Source organism: Arachis hypogaea, chromosome 3 (assembly GCF_003086295.3).
Source record: "Arachis hypogaea cultivar Tifrunner chromosome 3, arahy.Tifrunner.gnm2.J5K5, whole genome shotgun sequence".
In the NCBI taxonomy this organism is placed as follows: Eukaryota; Viridiplantae; Streptophyta; class Magnoliopsida; order Fabales; family Fabaceae; genus Arachis; species Arachis hypogaea.
The window spans coordinates 28665-45479 of NC_092038.1; the positions used below are offsets into that span (position 1 = coordinate 28665).

Sequence of the window (16815 nt, forward strand, 5' to 3'; positions counted from 1 at the left end):
AATAAAGTAATGTGATTCTAATCATTCTACAAATATTTCATGATGAGTAAAAATCTTTAAGAGTAAAATTATAAAAAAATAAAATTTTTAGAATCAAAGTAATGTGATTAAGTGTAATTTACTTATATGTGATTAAAATTAATTGAATAACTATGTACCGTAAATAACTAATATTAGTGAAGGATAAAATTAAAATTTATTCTATGTATCGTTTTTGTCCCCAATATTTTCGTCCTATTTAAGTCCCTAACGTTTTAAAATTGTCTCAATTTTGTCCCGGCTTCAATTCCGTTAACAAATCCCTAACGTTAAGACAACATTGAGTCAGTTTTAAAACTTAAATAGGACGATTTAAACGTTGGGAGACAAAAATGATACTTTATTCTTTAAAATTTTTTTTTTATGTTAATTGTAATAAAAGAATATTTCATGATATATTTTGATTTATCAAATTAAAAAATATAAAATATAAATTATAAATTATAACTTATATCTAGAATAGAAAGGATAAAAAAAATAAAGAATATGAGAGAGATAAATAAGAGTATAGAGAGATAGAATTAATTAATTAAAAAAAATATTTTATCTCAAATTTAATAAGAAAATGTCGTATAATATATTTTTGTTATTAAATTAGTAATAATATAATATAATTATATTTTAAATTTAATTTTAATATTTTAATTTTAATTTAATTTTAGTTACGATTAAAGAATGTTATATTGCTAAAATAGTAAATTTCAAACATTAGATATATTCAAATCCTAACTACCAAAAATAAAATCCTTATTGTTCCTACCCTGACCCAACGCTATGGCCCAGGTCCAAATACGCCAAAAGGCCCAATCCAAAGATTGGCCTTCGTTATTCACCGACCTCTTCAAAAGAGGTCGGACTCAACACAGACTTCTTTCCAAAGAAGTCGGGCTCAAGAGATAGCTGGCAGATAACACTTATTCAAATAAGTAACTGCCCCTGAAATCTCTCAACCCACTTCTAGAAGACATATCTCAATAATCCCTAGATAAAGGGACGGTTATCCACCTAAAAAGGTGGCACTACTCCAACAGTGGTTATTGGATCACCACTATAAATACCCTGACACTCCTCATGTATCTCTAAGTTCCAATACATTCTAAACCTGCTTAACCCCATGCTGACTTAGGCATCGAAGTGTCTTTGCAGGTATCACCCCCATCTCTTGGTACACACAACTCGGAGGCGGCTCCCAGACGTAAACCAAGTCGGAGACCACACTCCTCCAGCGCTTGGGCCTCAAACAAGTCCAACCACCGTCCGGTTCTAGGTAAGCCCCGTAACATTGGCGCCGTTGCCGGGGATCTAGAGCTCAACTCTTGATAATGGCGGATGATCAATAACATAGTCAGACAACCACTCGACATGAATAAGATGCAAGCATGTTAAAAAGAAGCTGGAATATAGTTTCTATGGATACCAGAAATCCCGTAAAAACTTCTCCCAATGGGCAGAGGATATCAAATAGGGATGATGATTATACTTCTACAGTTAAATTGGATTAAAAGAGAAGAAAGCACCATCCCAAGGCCATTGTAGAAAGCAAACCAAGAAGTTATGTGAAAAAAAAAGACGAACTCGAAAGCCAATTGAATAAAAGAATTTTCAATTCAGAAAATTCAATTGGCAAAAGAAGTTACGTGAAAAAAAAAGACGAACTCGAAAGCCAATTGAATAAAAGAATTTTCAATTCAGAAAATTCAATTGGCAAAAGAAGTTACGTGAAAAAAAAAGACGAACTCGAAAGCCAATTGAATAAAAGAATTTTCAATTCAGAAAACTCAATTGGCAAAAGAAGTTACTTGAAAAAAATGAACTCGAAAGCCAATTGAATAAAAGAATTTTCAATTCAGAAAATTCAATTGGCAAAAGAAGTTACGTGAAGAAAAAAAAAAGAGGAAAAGGGAACGTGACTAATCCCAACCTCTTCGTGAAATAGGATGGACAATGACATCTGTGCCAACTTACGATCTCGGAAAAATCCATGATACCCACTCATGAAATGGAACAGTTGATGTTCCAAATACACAGCATTAGCCAATTTGAACGCAACCCAATCCGAAACGGAGTGATGAATCCAGTTTTTCTTCTGTGGATTCACCTGTCAATTACAACAATGAATAACACAAAGAATTCTCATGGTACATCTTTCGTTGGTTGCTCACAAATTACATCACTGCCAATGAATATGGAAAGAAATATTCCTGTGGTAGAATTTGATGTTGTTTGCACACCAATAAAGATGGATGTCTTCCAGGAAGAAAACTGGAATCCGATCCAAAGAAAAAAGAAAGTCGGGATGACAAAGGCCCAGTCTTCATTGGAGGGAATGATGGTCAGACTTTTCTTTAAAGGTCGGATGAGCCGGGAGCTCACAAAGAAAATCCGACCTCTTTTAGAGAGCTCACGAATAAAAGTCCGACCTCTTTTAAAGGTCAGACTTTACAATAAGGTCGGATGAGTTGGGAGCTCACCAAAGAAAATCCGACCTCTTTTAGAGAGCTCATGAAGAAAAGTCCGACCTCTTTTTAAAGGTCAGACTTTACAACAAGGTTGGATGAGTTGGGAGCTCACAAAGAAAATCCGACCTCTTTTAGAGAGCTCACGAATAAAAGTCCGACCTCTTTTAAAGGTCAGACTTTATAATAAGGTCGGATGAGTTGGGAGCTCACCAAAGAAAATCCGACCTCTTTTAGAGAGCTCATGAAGAAAAGTCCGACCTCTTTTAAAGGTTAGACTTTACAACAAGGTCGGATGAGTTGAGAGCTCACCAAAGAAAATCCGACCTCTTTTAGAGAGCTCATGAAGAAAAGTCCGACCTCTTTTAAAGGTTAGACTTTACAACAAGGTCGGATAAGCTGAGAGCTCACAAAGAAAATCCGACCTCTTTTAGATCCCACGAAGAAAGTCCGACCTCTTTTAAAGGTTAGACTCTACAATGAGGTCTAAAACCTCATTGCTCAGAAGAATCCGACCTCTTTAGATTCGACAAGGAAAAAATCCGACCTCATTTTGGAGTCTGTAAAAAATCCGACCTCTTTCACGATCAACTCTACAATGAGGTCAAAAACTTCGAAGAATACCAGAAAGAGATTCCGACTTCTTTTAAAGATCAGAGTCTATAATGAGGTCGAAAACCTCCAAGCTTAGAAAGAAAGTCCGACCTCTTTCCAAGCTTAGAAAGAAAAATTCGACCTCTTCTAAAGATCCAAGCTTATGAAGATAATTTGACCTCCTCTGAGGATTCAAGTCTACAAATAAAAATCCGACTTCCTTTAAGAGCTTACAAAGAAAAGTCCGACTTCTTTCTTGAGGTACAACTTCGAGAACCAGATCCCAAGCATAAATGGCCATGAGAAGGTCATACGAAGAAATTTCTCAACTGACAACCTCATCTTGATCCAAAATGACATCGGACCAAAAGCGGACGAAGAAAAGCCAACACCAAAATGAAAAGATCCAACAAAGTCACTTAAGACTTGAAAAAGAACTACTACAACATACTCAACTTACTCGAAAACAATCTACCTAGATTGTGCCATGTTTACAACAAAAGGGATACTACAGCTAGAAAGCGCACCTTACTCCTTAATGCACACTTTTTCTGACTTGAAGTGATGAGATCCAAAGTGGCGTAAGAAGTTATAAATGCAAATCGTGGTCCGACCTCATTAAGCCACTTGTACTAAATCAAACTGGCAAGGGGCAAAGCCTAAAACGAATTGCACAAATAACTTAAGGACAACGTGATCATAATCAAACATCAACACGAAGAGGATGTAAACCCGACATCACAACAATTTGTTTAAAACAAATTGAGAAAGGATGGCGATTTATAAGAATGTCTCCTCAAGCCAAGAGATAAGTATCCGACCTTACTAAGTTGACACAACAAGTATAAAACAAGTTATCCGACCTCCCAAAAAGAGAGTCCAAAATAACTTGTAAAAGTCACATAGCAACAAATAGTAAGATTCAAGAATGGCATGACTGAATACTCGAGTCCGACTTTATGAAGCTCGACCTCGAGTAGGGGCACTGGCTTATCATGAAAGCTAAGTCCAAAATTATTAAAAACTAAAGACAACATTCTACAATGATGCTAGAGCACGAAAGAAGAACGTGACCCCCTTCCAGAAACCTGAGAGCAAACTCAGATAAGGAAAGAGCTCTTGAGACAAAGGATGACTACGAGATTCGCCGCAAAAGACCTCATCTTGATAAGAAAAAATATCAGGCTACTGAGTTCGGGTGAATGAAAGCTGACAACAAAAAGGATAGGACCTTACAAGATTACTGAGATCTTAGGAAAAGGTTATTACAAGGTGACCGACTTAAACAGCACCGAGTTACCAAGGTCGTGGCATGCTTGTAACATGAAAAGGTACTATAGTTAAAAGCGAACTCTACTCCCTGATGTACTCTTTTCCCAACTTCATGATTTTTTCCCAAAAGAAAAGGGTTTTTTTCTGAAGGGGGGGTTTTTAACGAGGCACCACAGTAGAGACTAAGGGATCATAGATAGTAAAAAACCCTTAGTAGCAGTAAAAGTACCTTCGCAAATAAATAAAGATCTTTTATCTCTTATAAATTCCTTCTCGTTTTTCTTTCTTTCTACGAAACGCGCCGACTTAAGCTCGACAAAGCGTGAAAATCCCATGAACCGACCTAGATGGTCGTCAGGATAAAGCGACGAGGTACAAGTCGGTGTAAAGAGGTTATAAAAGTCGATCGTAATAAACTCGGAAATTATCTGACTTACAAGTCGGAAAAAACGAGAAAAAAGAAAACGCATCGCAAAAATAACCTAAATCATAAGAGCTCAATAAATCAAAAATTGAGTATAAGGAATACCAAAAAGAGATCAGAAAATCTATTGAAAGCACTAAGGCAAAAGGCTGTCCCGAGTTGTTAAGGAAAACTTAACTTAAAGAAAGGAACAGTCAGCCAAGAAAAAGGTTTTTCAAAACAAAGATCAAAAAGGTTTTTTCTAAGATTACTGAAATCTTAGAAAAGGGCTACTACAAAGTGTCTAACTTCGAGGGTGAAAAACTACCCAGGTCGCAACACACCTCCAACATAAGGAGATAAAACAATTCCTTATGAAAATTGATTTTCTACAATTAACACACACCAATTGAAGCTCGATAAACCGTGAAAATCACGGGCCGATCATATAGAAATCGCCTGGATGAAGCGACGAGGAACCAATTGGTGGAAAGAAGTTACATATGCGAATTGAAAAGAAAACACCTCGAAACAGCTCGGGCCAAACGGGTTGAAAAAGTTGTGTTTAGAACAAGTCGCAAAAGTAACTTAACTAAATATGCCCCTTGAGGCATAAATATGATCTAACAACTCGATCCACACGGATAACAAATGGATCGTACAAAATCTCAAGCCCACAATATCATCTCTACAAGTTCTAAAAATAAACGACCTAGTCGTATAAAATGGAACACTTTCACAAAAACAAGTTGTTCCAAGAAAACTCGTTCTAGCATTCACAACAATATAAGGATAACTTGGATTAAACGAGTTATGCCAGTCAACCATATTTTCAACGAAATTGTGTTAAGCACAAGTCGTGTCTATCTAAAAGCAAAGCTTTAAAAGTGATTTGTATCAAAATGAATCACTTCAACCAAACGACTCGTATAGAAACGAGTTAAAAAGGAAGGATTGTAAACGTTTTTGAACAAAATCGAAACGTAAAAACTATCCTCCAAAACAACTTGGATAAAACAAGTTGTATCATACACAAGGACGACAACCTTGTAAAAACTAGAAAGGGGGGAATAAGCATATAATCCCTTCACCTAAGGCGCCAATTTATGCTCGACAAAGCGCAAAAATCACGAGTTAGCCTTTTCAATGGTCGCTCGGATAAAGCGACGAGGTATAAATTGGTGTCCAATGGTTATAATACGACTTGATGATTTAAAACAACTCAAGCCCATGAGTTGAACAAAATCGAGTAAAAAATAACCATATGATCTAAGTAATTTGTATTAAAATAAATTGCGCAAAACAACTTGATATATAACGAGTTGTGCTTCAAAAAAGTGACTTGTATAAAAAACAAGTCATCTAAAAAACTCAGAATGAATGAGTTCAACAAAAAAAAGGCTTCATTCGAAAATCCTTTCTGCTTGATTGCTCGAGTTCGACTTCATAAAGCTTGACCTCGAGCAGGGGCATAATGGATAAAGCAACGAAGTCCGATGGTTATAAAGATGATCTGATAGTTTAAAAGGACTCAAAATAAACAATTTGTACTTGAAACAAGTTGTGAAGTCCTAAAAAAAGCTCGAATTTAAATGAGTTGTATGAAATTAGATCAAGAAATAGCCACGTTTTAATTAAACGATTTGAAATGAAACAAATCGTAAAACCTTAAAACTACTCGTATCAAACGAGCTAGACGAGGTTATACTAAAAAATAATTACAAGTCTCAAAACAAGCGATTTGTATTAAAACAAGTCATGTATCCTCAAAACAGCTCGAATTGAACGAGTTGTACGAAACTAGGACAAGAAATATTCTTTGGTTAAGCACGATGTGCTAAAACCAATCATACAAAGCCTAGAAGCCTTAAATAATTCGGAAAGAACGAGTTGTACCAATCAGTCTTAGAAAAAAGACCTGGCCAAAAACAAGTCGTTTAAAGAGGGAAAAGTATTTATAGCACGCTAGGGGCATAAGCGTAAATTGACGCGATCATTAAAGAAACGCGCTGTTACCAATGTAACTGCTCCCACGTGTAAATACGAAAACCCCAACGGACGCGACGTTTGATTAGACTTGGCGATTAAGAAATTTAAAATCGCGTCGGCTACAAACCCAAGTTCAATACTCGAATCCAACTCATAAGCAAAAGAGATTGGACTCGAGTAGGGGCACTGTTCCTACCCTGACCCAACGCTATGGCCCAGGTCCAAATACGCCAAAAGGCCAAATCCAAAGATTGGCCTTCGTTATTCACCGATCTCTTCAAAAGAGGTCGGACTCAACACAGTCTTCTTTCCAAAGAAGTCGGGCTCAAGAGATAGCTGGCAGATAACACTTATTCAAATAAGTAACTGCCTCTGAAATCTCTCAATCCACTTCTAGAAGACATATCTCAACAATCCCTAGATAAAGGGACGGTTATCCACCTAAAAAGGTGGCACTACTCCAACGGTGGTTATTGGATCACCACTATAAATACCCTGACATTCCTCAGGTATCTCTAAGTTCCAATACATTCTAAACCTGCTTAACCCCATGCTGACTTAGGCATCGGAGTGTTTTTGCAGGTATCACCCCCATCTCTTGGAACACACAACTCGGAGGCGGCTCCCAGACGTAAACCAAGTCGGAGACCACACTCCTCCAGCACTTGGGCCTCAAACAAGTCCAACCACCGTCCGGTTCTAGGTAAGCCCCGGAACACTTATTAACAACAACAATAATAATAATAATAGTTGTTTTATTTTTCTTTTGATACAATACAATATTGTCTTGTTTTATTTAAAGTAACTATTTACATAAATATGAGTTAGAATAATTATTATATAAAAATAATAATGAAAATATTATAGCCGTATAATATCAAATAACTTTAAATATATTAAATTATTTAATAAATTTCAGAGATCGTTTTAATAGATAGATAATCAATTATCAATATCCTCACCAAATTCCCTCCCTTACCCTCTCCCTTTCATACGGGTTGCTTGCATGCTTCCTTTCCCTCGTTTTCTGCTGTCTTTCTTTTTATCTCCCGCTATTTTTCCCCCTCAGTTCCCATTTCGGCATTTCCCAAAGACGCCCAGATCTCCCCCCATTCCCTTCTTTCCCTCCAAACCTTTCGATCTAGCCGGCCTGGCTGATGTCGGGCACCAGAGCTCCTCCCGCCGCTGCTAGCCCATCGGAGCAGATCATGCGGCGCCAACTTCCCCTCTCCACCATGAAGCCGCCCTTTGCCGCCTCCGTTGATTACCACCGCTTTGCCCCCGACCACCTCCACCACAACCGCCGAACTGTTGACCACGAACCCGAAGCCATCGTTGTTAAGTCTTCCGTGAGTGTTTATCTATCCTAATAATCCCCCCTTTTGATTTTTCGCATATCATGATCTGTTTTTGTTTTCTATGATTTCAATTTATGTTTCTTTCTCTAAAAAAATTCTTTTGGTAGTTTTTCGTTTTGGTTTTTGGAGTGGGATTTTTATATGGGTGATGGGTGTTGGAAGTAGGCTTAGGAGATCTCTGTAATTTTAAGGTTTGGATCACCTGTTTAGTTGTTGATTTGGTGGAATTGGTTGCTGATGAGTTAGAAGAGTTGAATTATGGAGTTCATAAGGTCAAATGTAGACTTCCTTCCCCCTCTCCCCATGGGTAAGGTCTGCAAGAAATGAAGAAATTATCTACTTGTTTGTTCGTTTGTTTTTTTTTTCAGTTGATTATGCTATATGAAGTATGAAGTATGAACTTTAGGTCTGATATCTTAGGTTTGAGTGTTTGACAAGTGGCGAACTAGAGAGGGTGCACTTATTGATCATCCAGAAGTCGAGACCATGATGTGATTGTAATATTGGTTAGTCTTACAGGAAGGTAGCAAGTGGCTTGGGAAACAATTCAGGTGTGATAAATGCTTCCTGAATAGCAACATTGATTGTGTATGCTTTTTAATTTTGTGATCTTTTAGGTTGAATGATTTTGATTACCCCAACATTGGCCTTGGAGGTTTCATAATTTATACATTCCTAGGCATTTTGACCACAAATGGTGATATCTGTTTGCATGTTCTCCGGTTGCATTTCAGTGGGGGTACTTTTCATATATCCATATATCCAATAAAGGTAATAATGTTTGTGAAGTGACAGTGGGAAGAAGAAATGAATTGCACATAAGAATGTGTGATGGATTGACCATTAAATTCTTGTAAAGTGGTCAAATATTCCTGTCTTTTTCTTCAACTTTTCAAATGTCTATCTTCAGTTTCAAGTTGAAATGATATTACGGTGCATGGTTGTTAATTGTGTATGATAATGTAGTCTAAGGGTGCTAACTTATTCTGCATATTATATTTTCTATTGGTTGCAATTATCATACACGTACATTTCAGCAATTGAAGCGGAAGAGTAACACAACAGATTTTGAAGCTGATTCTGGTGATAGGGTGAATCATGTATCCATGGGAGCAGCTAATAATCCTTTTCAGACCCCTAAATCTGGAAAAATAGGGAAGGGTGGCAAATCCTCCAGGCTTACCAAATGCAACAGATCTGGACCTCAAACCCCAGGTCCAAATATTGGTGAAATTTTCTCTTCTAGACTTTGTATTCTTGCCTTCTTTATTCATGTATTTAGCATGCAACATCTTTCCTTTACTAGCTAATTTTGGCTTGAAAAACCTTTTGAGATATTTTTCCTGTAATTTTAGCAGGATCTCCTTCAGGAAATAATCTCACTCCTGTTGGCCCATGTCGCTATGACAGCTCTTTAGGTATTATTACTTTGCTATTATTTTAATTAATTCATTTTATTTTTATCGTGGTATTGTTATTCGATTCCCTATATGGTTTACTGTTGGAAATGAAATTTATTTGTATATATTCTTCTAATAATCCTTTACTCTTTTTTTCGGAAAAAAAAAATCCAGGTCTGTTGACAAAGAAGTTCATCAATTTGATCAAGCAAGCAGAGGATGGTATTCTTGATTTGAATAAAGCTGCTGACACATTAGAGGTTTATATCCCCCCCTTTTTTCTCATCTTAAGACTGCTTGCTGTGAATTTAGATTATTTGATGGCGCTTTTGTGTATACAGGTACAGAAGAGGAGAATATATGACATAACAAATGTTCTCGAAGGGATTGGCCTTATAGAAAAGAAACTAAAAAACAGAATTCAATGGAAGTAAGCATGCTTTCTATATGTCTGTCAATGTTGGAAATTTTTTAGTCTAAGTGTTGAAATTTTTGGCTAACTTCTTTGATGATTTCCAGAGGACTTGATGTTTCAAGACCAGGAGAGCCTGAAGATAGTTTTTCTAGTTTACAGGTTAGGAATGATTCAATTCAATGCTTGAAAGATATAAAGACTGAGAATAAGTTATATTATTATTTATCATCAACAAGTTTCTTATTTTCATGGCAAAGCAAGTTTATATATTTTTGGTTAAAAGAAATGTGTGAAGCTTCTGACTTGAATTTCAGTAATCGAGTAGTCTGCTATGCAACGGGATATAAGGATTGCATTCAGATTTATATAATTTGTTCAATATATAAGACTTCAAATGTAAATTTGACAAAAATTGTTGGCATTGATTTGTTTCATACTTCCAGGCAGAAGTTGAAAACCTTACCATGAAGGAGTGCCGGTTAGATGGACAAATAAGGTTTGGGAATCATGCCTTTACTAATTATTCTTTGAATACTTCGATTGTTTGTTTGAAATATATTAACTTAGTTTAAGATTTTGAATTTCACAGGGAGATGCAAGAAAGACTAAGTGACCTTAGTGAAAATGAAAATAGTGAAAAGTAATATTTACTTTCCAGATATTTGCGGGCCTTTTGCCGTGTTTTATGTTTATGTTCATAACTTTGTTTGATGCATTCTCGTCCACCTATTTCCACCATCATAGATTGCTTTTCGTCACTGAGGAAGATATAAAGAACTTGCCCTGCTTCCAGGTTTGTTTCTTCATCAATGTGTTAATAAACACTTTTAGATCGAAACTCCATTTCCATGTTTTGACTAAGGACTTTCTTATCTATCTTATCCTGCCAGAATGAAACCTTGATTGCAATTAAAGCTCCACATGGCACCACTCTGGAGGTTTCAGATCCTGATGAGGTATTTTGACAGGGCATGCATATAAGTTATTAATATCTCGTGCTTCTTTTGTCATGTAAATTTTTTCCATTTTCTATCAGGCTGTTGATTATCCCCAGAGGAGATACAGGATAGTCCTGAGAAGCACCATGGGCCCAATAGATGTTTACCTTGTTAGGTATGCTTAGTTTTCTAGAATTCTAGCGGTGTTTCTAAAGCATTTACCTCAAGGGTCATTTTGCTATTGTCATGGCAAGGTCAGATGACAATGCCAGATGAAGCAGTGCTACTTGATTGCATGTTTTAAAATTGACATTCTTGACCGTTCCTTCTTCTTCTTCTTCTTCTTTTTTTAAACTACGGTTCTAGTCAGTTTGAAGAGAAGTTTGAGGAGATTAATGGTGCAGATGTTGCACCCGAATTTCAACCGACTCCAGAATTTAAAAACCATGAACCAACTGTGGTTGTAGAGGATAACGGGAGAGACATTGCAGTGCAGGGACAAGATGGTCAAATACCTAGTTCTGATTTTACTTCTACACAAGACTTTCTGAGTGGGATCGTGAAAATTGTTCCTTCAGATGTTGATGTAAGTATTACTTTAAAACATCTGACATGATTGGTTAATGGATTTGCAAAAAATAATTCTTGAACCATAAGGCAGGAGAATTCCTAATTCTGGAAGACGTTTAACTTTCAATGTTCCACACAAATCAAGCCGGCATGTTACTTTGCTGTACGCATGAAGTTGTTAGTATTTAGTATTGTTTCTGATAAGATATGAATGCAGAAGCCTCGGAGCTCAATTAAAACATTCTTCTCTCCCTATTTGCAGAGCCATGCTGACTACTGGCTTTTATCAGATGCTGATGTTAGCATAACAGACATGTGGAGAACAGAATGTATGCTCTCTGTACACCGCAGCCCCCATTTCATTATATTTTATATGGAAGGGAAGGGGTTTGGGAGTACAATTATTTTAAATTATTTCCTCTGTTTCAAAAGAAAAGCGCAGACACACAGACATTAAGGGTGTATCTGCAGGTTCAGATCATGGATGGGGGAGGGAAGAGAGGCTTAAAATAGGTCAACTGACGTCCATTTTACTCTTTAAGCCTCTTTTGCTCCTTCCCATTCCACTCAACCTCAACTTGATCTTTCTCAATGAAAAAGCAAAATGAGTAAATATGGTTATTTAATCACCACAATTAGATTAAGGATCTTCTTGGGAAAGTAAAATTAATACTTTATCTTAGGAATGGGATTATATTTTGAAACTTTAAAATGTTTGAAATTTGAGGCATTTATTGAAACTGAAAGCGTAAGAAAAAGCAATCTGATCTTGTTTTGATATCCTTGATGCATTTACAGCTGGTGTCCAATGGAATGAACTGGGTACTCTTCAGGATGATTTTTGTACAACTCGCGAGCATGCTATAACTCTAACACATACTTCGAATGTAAATGAAGCATCTACTGCAGCATCAAACCCTGCTGGGGGCTGAAGCCTCAAAAGGATATGTTGTGAATCTAAAGGGACTGTGTTCTTTGTTTCCGTTGTGAACCTATGACATCCAGCTATCTCTATCCTCTTCAACATGGCCCTGGAAGTTGGATTGTAGGATCCAATGAAGATTTTTCTCCGAGTTTCTCTCCAAGTTCATCCCAGGAATTGAGTTCACACGGGCTCATTGTACAGTTAATATTACATATTCTAAACGGCCATGTTCAACAAAACAAGAAAAGAGGTCATGAGGCGTTTCCAAAACCCACCCTTGTATTTTATTGCAAGCATTGATTAGGGGGGTAAATGGCTTTGTAGTTTGTATCGTCTAATGTTTGGTTAGCAATATAATCACACTCCGAGGTACAGATTCAAATGTAACCCTGCTCTCAAATCTATCCATTTATGTAAGTTTCAGTCTCTGCTGTAGTCAGCACATTGGCAGTGACCGTAACCAGTGATTAATTAGTGAGTTATAACAATTGTAGGTAGGATGCAATCTTGCGAGTGTACAGTGAAAAAAGAATGTTCATATGTTTATCATTTAAATTAATTTCTATTGCCATTGATAATAACAAGAATGTACGTGCCTTTAAGGGTGAACGGAAGATACACATTTAGTCATAGCAATGGGAATGATAATATTATCAATGGAGCAGCACATTACAAGTTGACGGGTATCCTAAGGTACCCAGATTACAACAAGCAGCTATTTATCTTTATCAAATTTCTTTCCAATCCAACCAGCCACAACCGGGGTAAGAGCTACGGTAGGAGGGAACCTAATTGGAGAAGCAGCTTTGTGCGCTGCATACGCCAAAGCAAAAGTGCCAACTTTCTCCCCAGTCTCATCAGCTGAGATTCCTAACTGAAAAATGAATACATTAGTATATAAATGGAGAGACAATTACATAAACACATGTTATCTACCATTTGATAAGAGTTTCAACGGGGCGTTATTTAACAATGAGTAATGGATAATGAATAAATCGAACCATAAATAAAATCAAGAAGTATAAATCGGAAATGGATTCTCTCAATTTTTTTTAATAATTGAGAGAGTAAAATATGATCTCTCACTATTAATTTTATAAGTGGGATCAAGAAAAAACATGAGAGAGAGCAATGAAAGATTAGAGATCACACTTTACTTCTTCAATTTTTTTTTTAACAATTGATTATATCTCTATTTCACAAGATTCTTTTTTAAGAGGATAATAATAATTTTTTTTTTAATTTTTGATGCATTCAATACATTAAAAATGTAAAAATATTTATCTTTTCAATAACTTTCAATAAAATATTCCTTGATATCCTTAAAATGTGCCCTTAAACACATGTTAGCAAATTTCTATATAATTTTAGAAAAATAATATTTGTATCACTTTTTATACACCCTCTTGCATATTTTATTTTATAATATAAACGACATTTTTTTATTTTCTCTATTTCTGAATCATTCAATACCAAAAATAAAAGTCATGGGCTAAGCATTGCACCTTCTGCAGCAAGAATTGGACATCAATTCCAGCACTAATTAGTGCATAACATAGAGCGAAAGAGATCAATGAGAGAGTAATGGAGGTGGCAAGGTATGCCCCACCATACTTCGCAAGCAACTCCTTGGCTTGATCACCCTTTGATTTCTGTTCAGCGTTACCCTTCCCATCTTCCTTTGAGCTGAAAATCTGGTATAAAGGGGCATAAAAATTTTATTTTGGACAGAAGAGAAAGTAAATTATTCAATTAATTGCTGAACATTCCTTGAAGATAAGCACAACCCCTTAATTTACTCCCCCAAAATGGAGAAAAATAAATGGAAAGAAAACCAACAATCAAAGATGAAAAACACGAGCAGAAATTGGAAAATGACTTCAAAATTCTTTGATGAGTTATCACTTACATTTTTTCTTCCTCCCCTTTTTATATTTTGTGGTAAAGCAACATTTATGATGACAAATAAGCAGCATATCAAGAAAGCAACCGCAATTCAATTAGACTAGCAAAATTAGTCATTTTCCATCACTGGTTCAAGATTGTATTTTCCTTAAAAATATTCCTGTTCCCCACAAAATTTTTAGCAAAATCATATCCCAATCCTAATTGTGCTTATTTTTCCAATAAAAGGAACAACAATGTACACACTTGACACTTTGCAGTATTGCAGTTAAGCAAGGTAGAAGAGGTAACTTTACCAATAATCGGACATGAAAAGCAAGAAATCACACCAAAATTAAGATTTTAGAAGAAAAGAAAATGGACACCTTCCACAAACCAGCTTCAAGGCCATACTTTTTTGTGACATCCTCAGCTGAAGATGATGATTGGTTCTTGATTTCCTCTGTTTTCTCTTTAGCACTAACTCTGAACCCTCTCACATGGGATTTAGATTTCAATGAGTGAAACGAAAAAGCATGCCATCTAAACCTGCTCTTCTCCCCCCAGCTGAGTATAGGAGAACAAGGTGACAATGGAATTAGAAGTGATGTGGTCATTGTTCTTGGCCCCTATAGCAGAATCTTATGTACCTACTGATCAAACAATCATATGTTGGTGTTTGATTATTAAAATTGGAAGAAGAGAAAAGAAAAGAAATTGCTGGATATCTCTGAGACGGAATGTTTTTCTGTGAGCTCCCTTGAACCAATAAAGTATACTCAAGTAGATAGATAGTGGTGGATGATACTGATAGGACAAAATAATCATAAATATATCCAATAAAAAAAATCCTTTTGGGTCAGACAAAATAATCATATGATTAACTAAGTTGTTATTTTTTTGGGGTCATACAAAATAATCATATGATAATGTCCACACCCACATATGAACGGGAAAACTGTTTGTATTCATGCCATTGCTATGGGCTTTCAGAGCCCAAGGAAAAAGTAGCGAGGCTTAGGCCTCAAATTTATAGTCTGGAAAAAGACATGCAGCTCTACCAGCACTACCAACTCCTGTTGCATCATGACCCAAAAAAAAATACTCCTGTTACATCGACCCAAAAAGGAAAAAATCTAGCGTCACTATTTTAATCTGGCACTTTATCCATTTTTCCTGAAAGCCCATCCAGCTCCTAATAAAACAAAAATATCAAAACTGTTGCCGCCCCGCTAAACTTAAATGGACTAGAATCCTAATCCATGATGTTTAATAGCATGTCAACGAGCCGACCCTCCTAATTTTTAATTAATTAAATAAATATAAACACACAAACTTACATAATTATAATTAATTTATTAAAACGTAATATAATGCAAATACAAATAAAAATTTAGTCACATTATAAACCATTTTGTAATGCACATTAAACATTCAAGTTTAAATCACATTATAACTCAACAATTAGAAACCACATACTTTTAACTTGACAATTTATAAAATTTTAACTCAACAAAATTTCAAATTTCAGTGATTTTATAAAATTATTAAATTAAATAATAAAAGAAAAAAATTTAAAAATTACCTGACAAAGAAGAAGACCTCTACAAGAATGCCACTGAAAGATGTAGCTGGAAGAAGAGCTGGGAGAGCTTCGCTGCTGCCGCTGAGAGAATGAGAGGCTTGGAGCTCGACTGCTAGAAAGGGAAAGCTGAGAGAGACAGGTAGAAGATCGAAGAGAAGATATATCAGATCGGAGGGAGATCTTAAGTGGGAGATTAGGAGAGTGCCACTGACTGACGCAAAGAAGAACGCCGCCGCCGCAAGTACTTTAAAAGAATGGGAGGCTGTTACTAGGAGAGGTTGGTTGTTGGAGGCTACACAAAAGAACGTCGTCGAGCTTCAGGCTACGACTGAATTATCATTGAAATCACCAATTAACATCTAGGGATCTTTAATTGTTTTTTTTTTTTTTTTAAATATACAGACTCCCGAAGCTCCTTTCTCAACGTTTCATTTGGACTAGCATAAATAGCAGATAGGAGGTGAATGCACTGCTGATTAGAATCCATCGTACTTAATCTAAGCTTAGCAGTATTCCACAGAATCCATATGTCTCCACTAAATCCCACAGCTTCTTCAACTATAGAAAAAGTAAATCCCATAGATGTAATAGCTTCCACAGCCTTAGTTCCACTACATCGTGTTTCAAACAAGCAAACAATATCTGGCTTATAAACACTACATAATTCTTCAAGAGTGCGAACAGTAGCCTTGTTCACAACCTTAGTGTTCCAGGCCATAATGATCATAAGTAAAAGATGTGGAAAGAAAGAAACAACGGTTTGCGGGTTGGCTTCATGAGCCCCTCCATTCTCAAAATTCTCCATCATCGTCACTAGCTCCTCTGTGTTTCCCGTCCCGAAATTGGGTGGCCTGTTTGGTGGTTCCTCAGTTTCCATCTTGTTCAAACTTTTTTTTTGTCTTGGCTTTGGGCCAACAAGCTGGCCCTGACCAAAAATTAAGAAAGTCTCCCCAATTCATCTTCTCTACGGGACCTCCATGCCACTTT

At 36.3% G+C, this 16815-nt stretch overlaps 2 protein-coding genes across 10 annotated transcripts; one reads left to right on the forward strand and one right to left on the reverse strand.

Annotated features, from left to right (window-relative positions):
- Positions 1–7685: 7685 nt before the first annotated feature.
- LOC112784280 (transcription factor E2FB) lies at positions 7686–12940 on the forward strand. Of its 9 annotated transcripts, none has more exons than XR_003193832.3 (15): positions 7687–8102; positions 9149–9338; positions 9467–9529; positions 9686–9771; positions 9853–9941; positions 10031–10085; positions 10370–10422; positions 10516–10566; positions 10671–10719; positions 10817–10882; positions 10963–11039; positions 11231–11450; positions 11522–11611; positions 11697–11763; positions 12233–12940. XR_003193832.3 is itself a non-coding variant. In XM_025827467.3 (15 exons), the coding sequence occupies exons 3-15, from the start codon at positions 9218–9220 to the stop codon at positions 12364–12366; spliced, it is 1131 nt and encodes a 376-aa protein (XP_025683252.1). In that variant the 5' UTR covers positions 7712–8102; positions 8532–8662; positions 9149–9217; the 3' UTR covers positions 12367–12940. The 9 variants fall into 9 exon arrangements, 8 of the variants coding, with proteins under 8 accessions (XP_025683231.1, XP_025683217.1, XP_025683237.1 ...); XM_025827467.3 differs by lacking the exon at positions 11522–11611 and adding an exon at positions 8532–8662 and having other exon boundaries at positions 7712–8102; XM_072232148.1 differs by lacking the exon at positions 11522–11611 and adding an exon at positions 8532–8662 and having other exon boundaries at positions 7776–8102; positions 9470–9529.
- Positions 12902–15099, reverse strand: LOC112784320 (uncharacterized). The gene is made up of 3 exons (XM_025827477.3): positions 14630–15099; positions 13865–14053; positions 12902–13233 (listed from the first exon to the last, which is right to left on the reverse strand). The coding sequence occupies exons 1-3, from the start codon at positions 14858–14860 to the stop codon at positions 13075–13077; spliced, it is 579 nt and encodes a 192-aa protein (XP_025683262.1). The 5' UTR covers positions 14861–15099; the 3' UTR covers positions 12902–13074.
- Positions 15100–16815: the final 1716 nt, after the last annotated feature.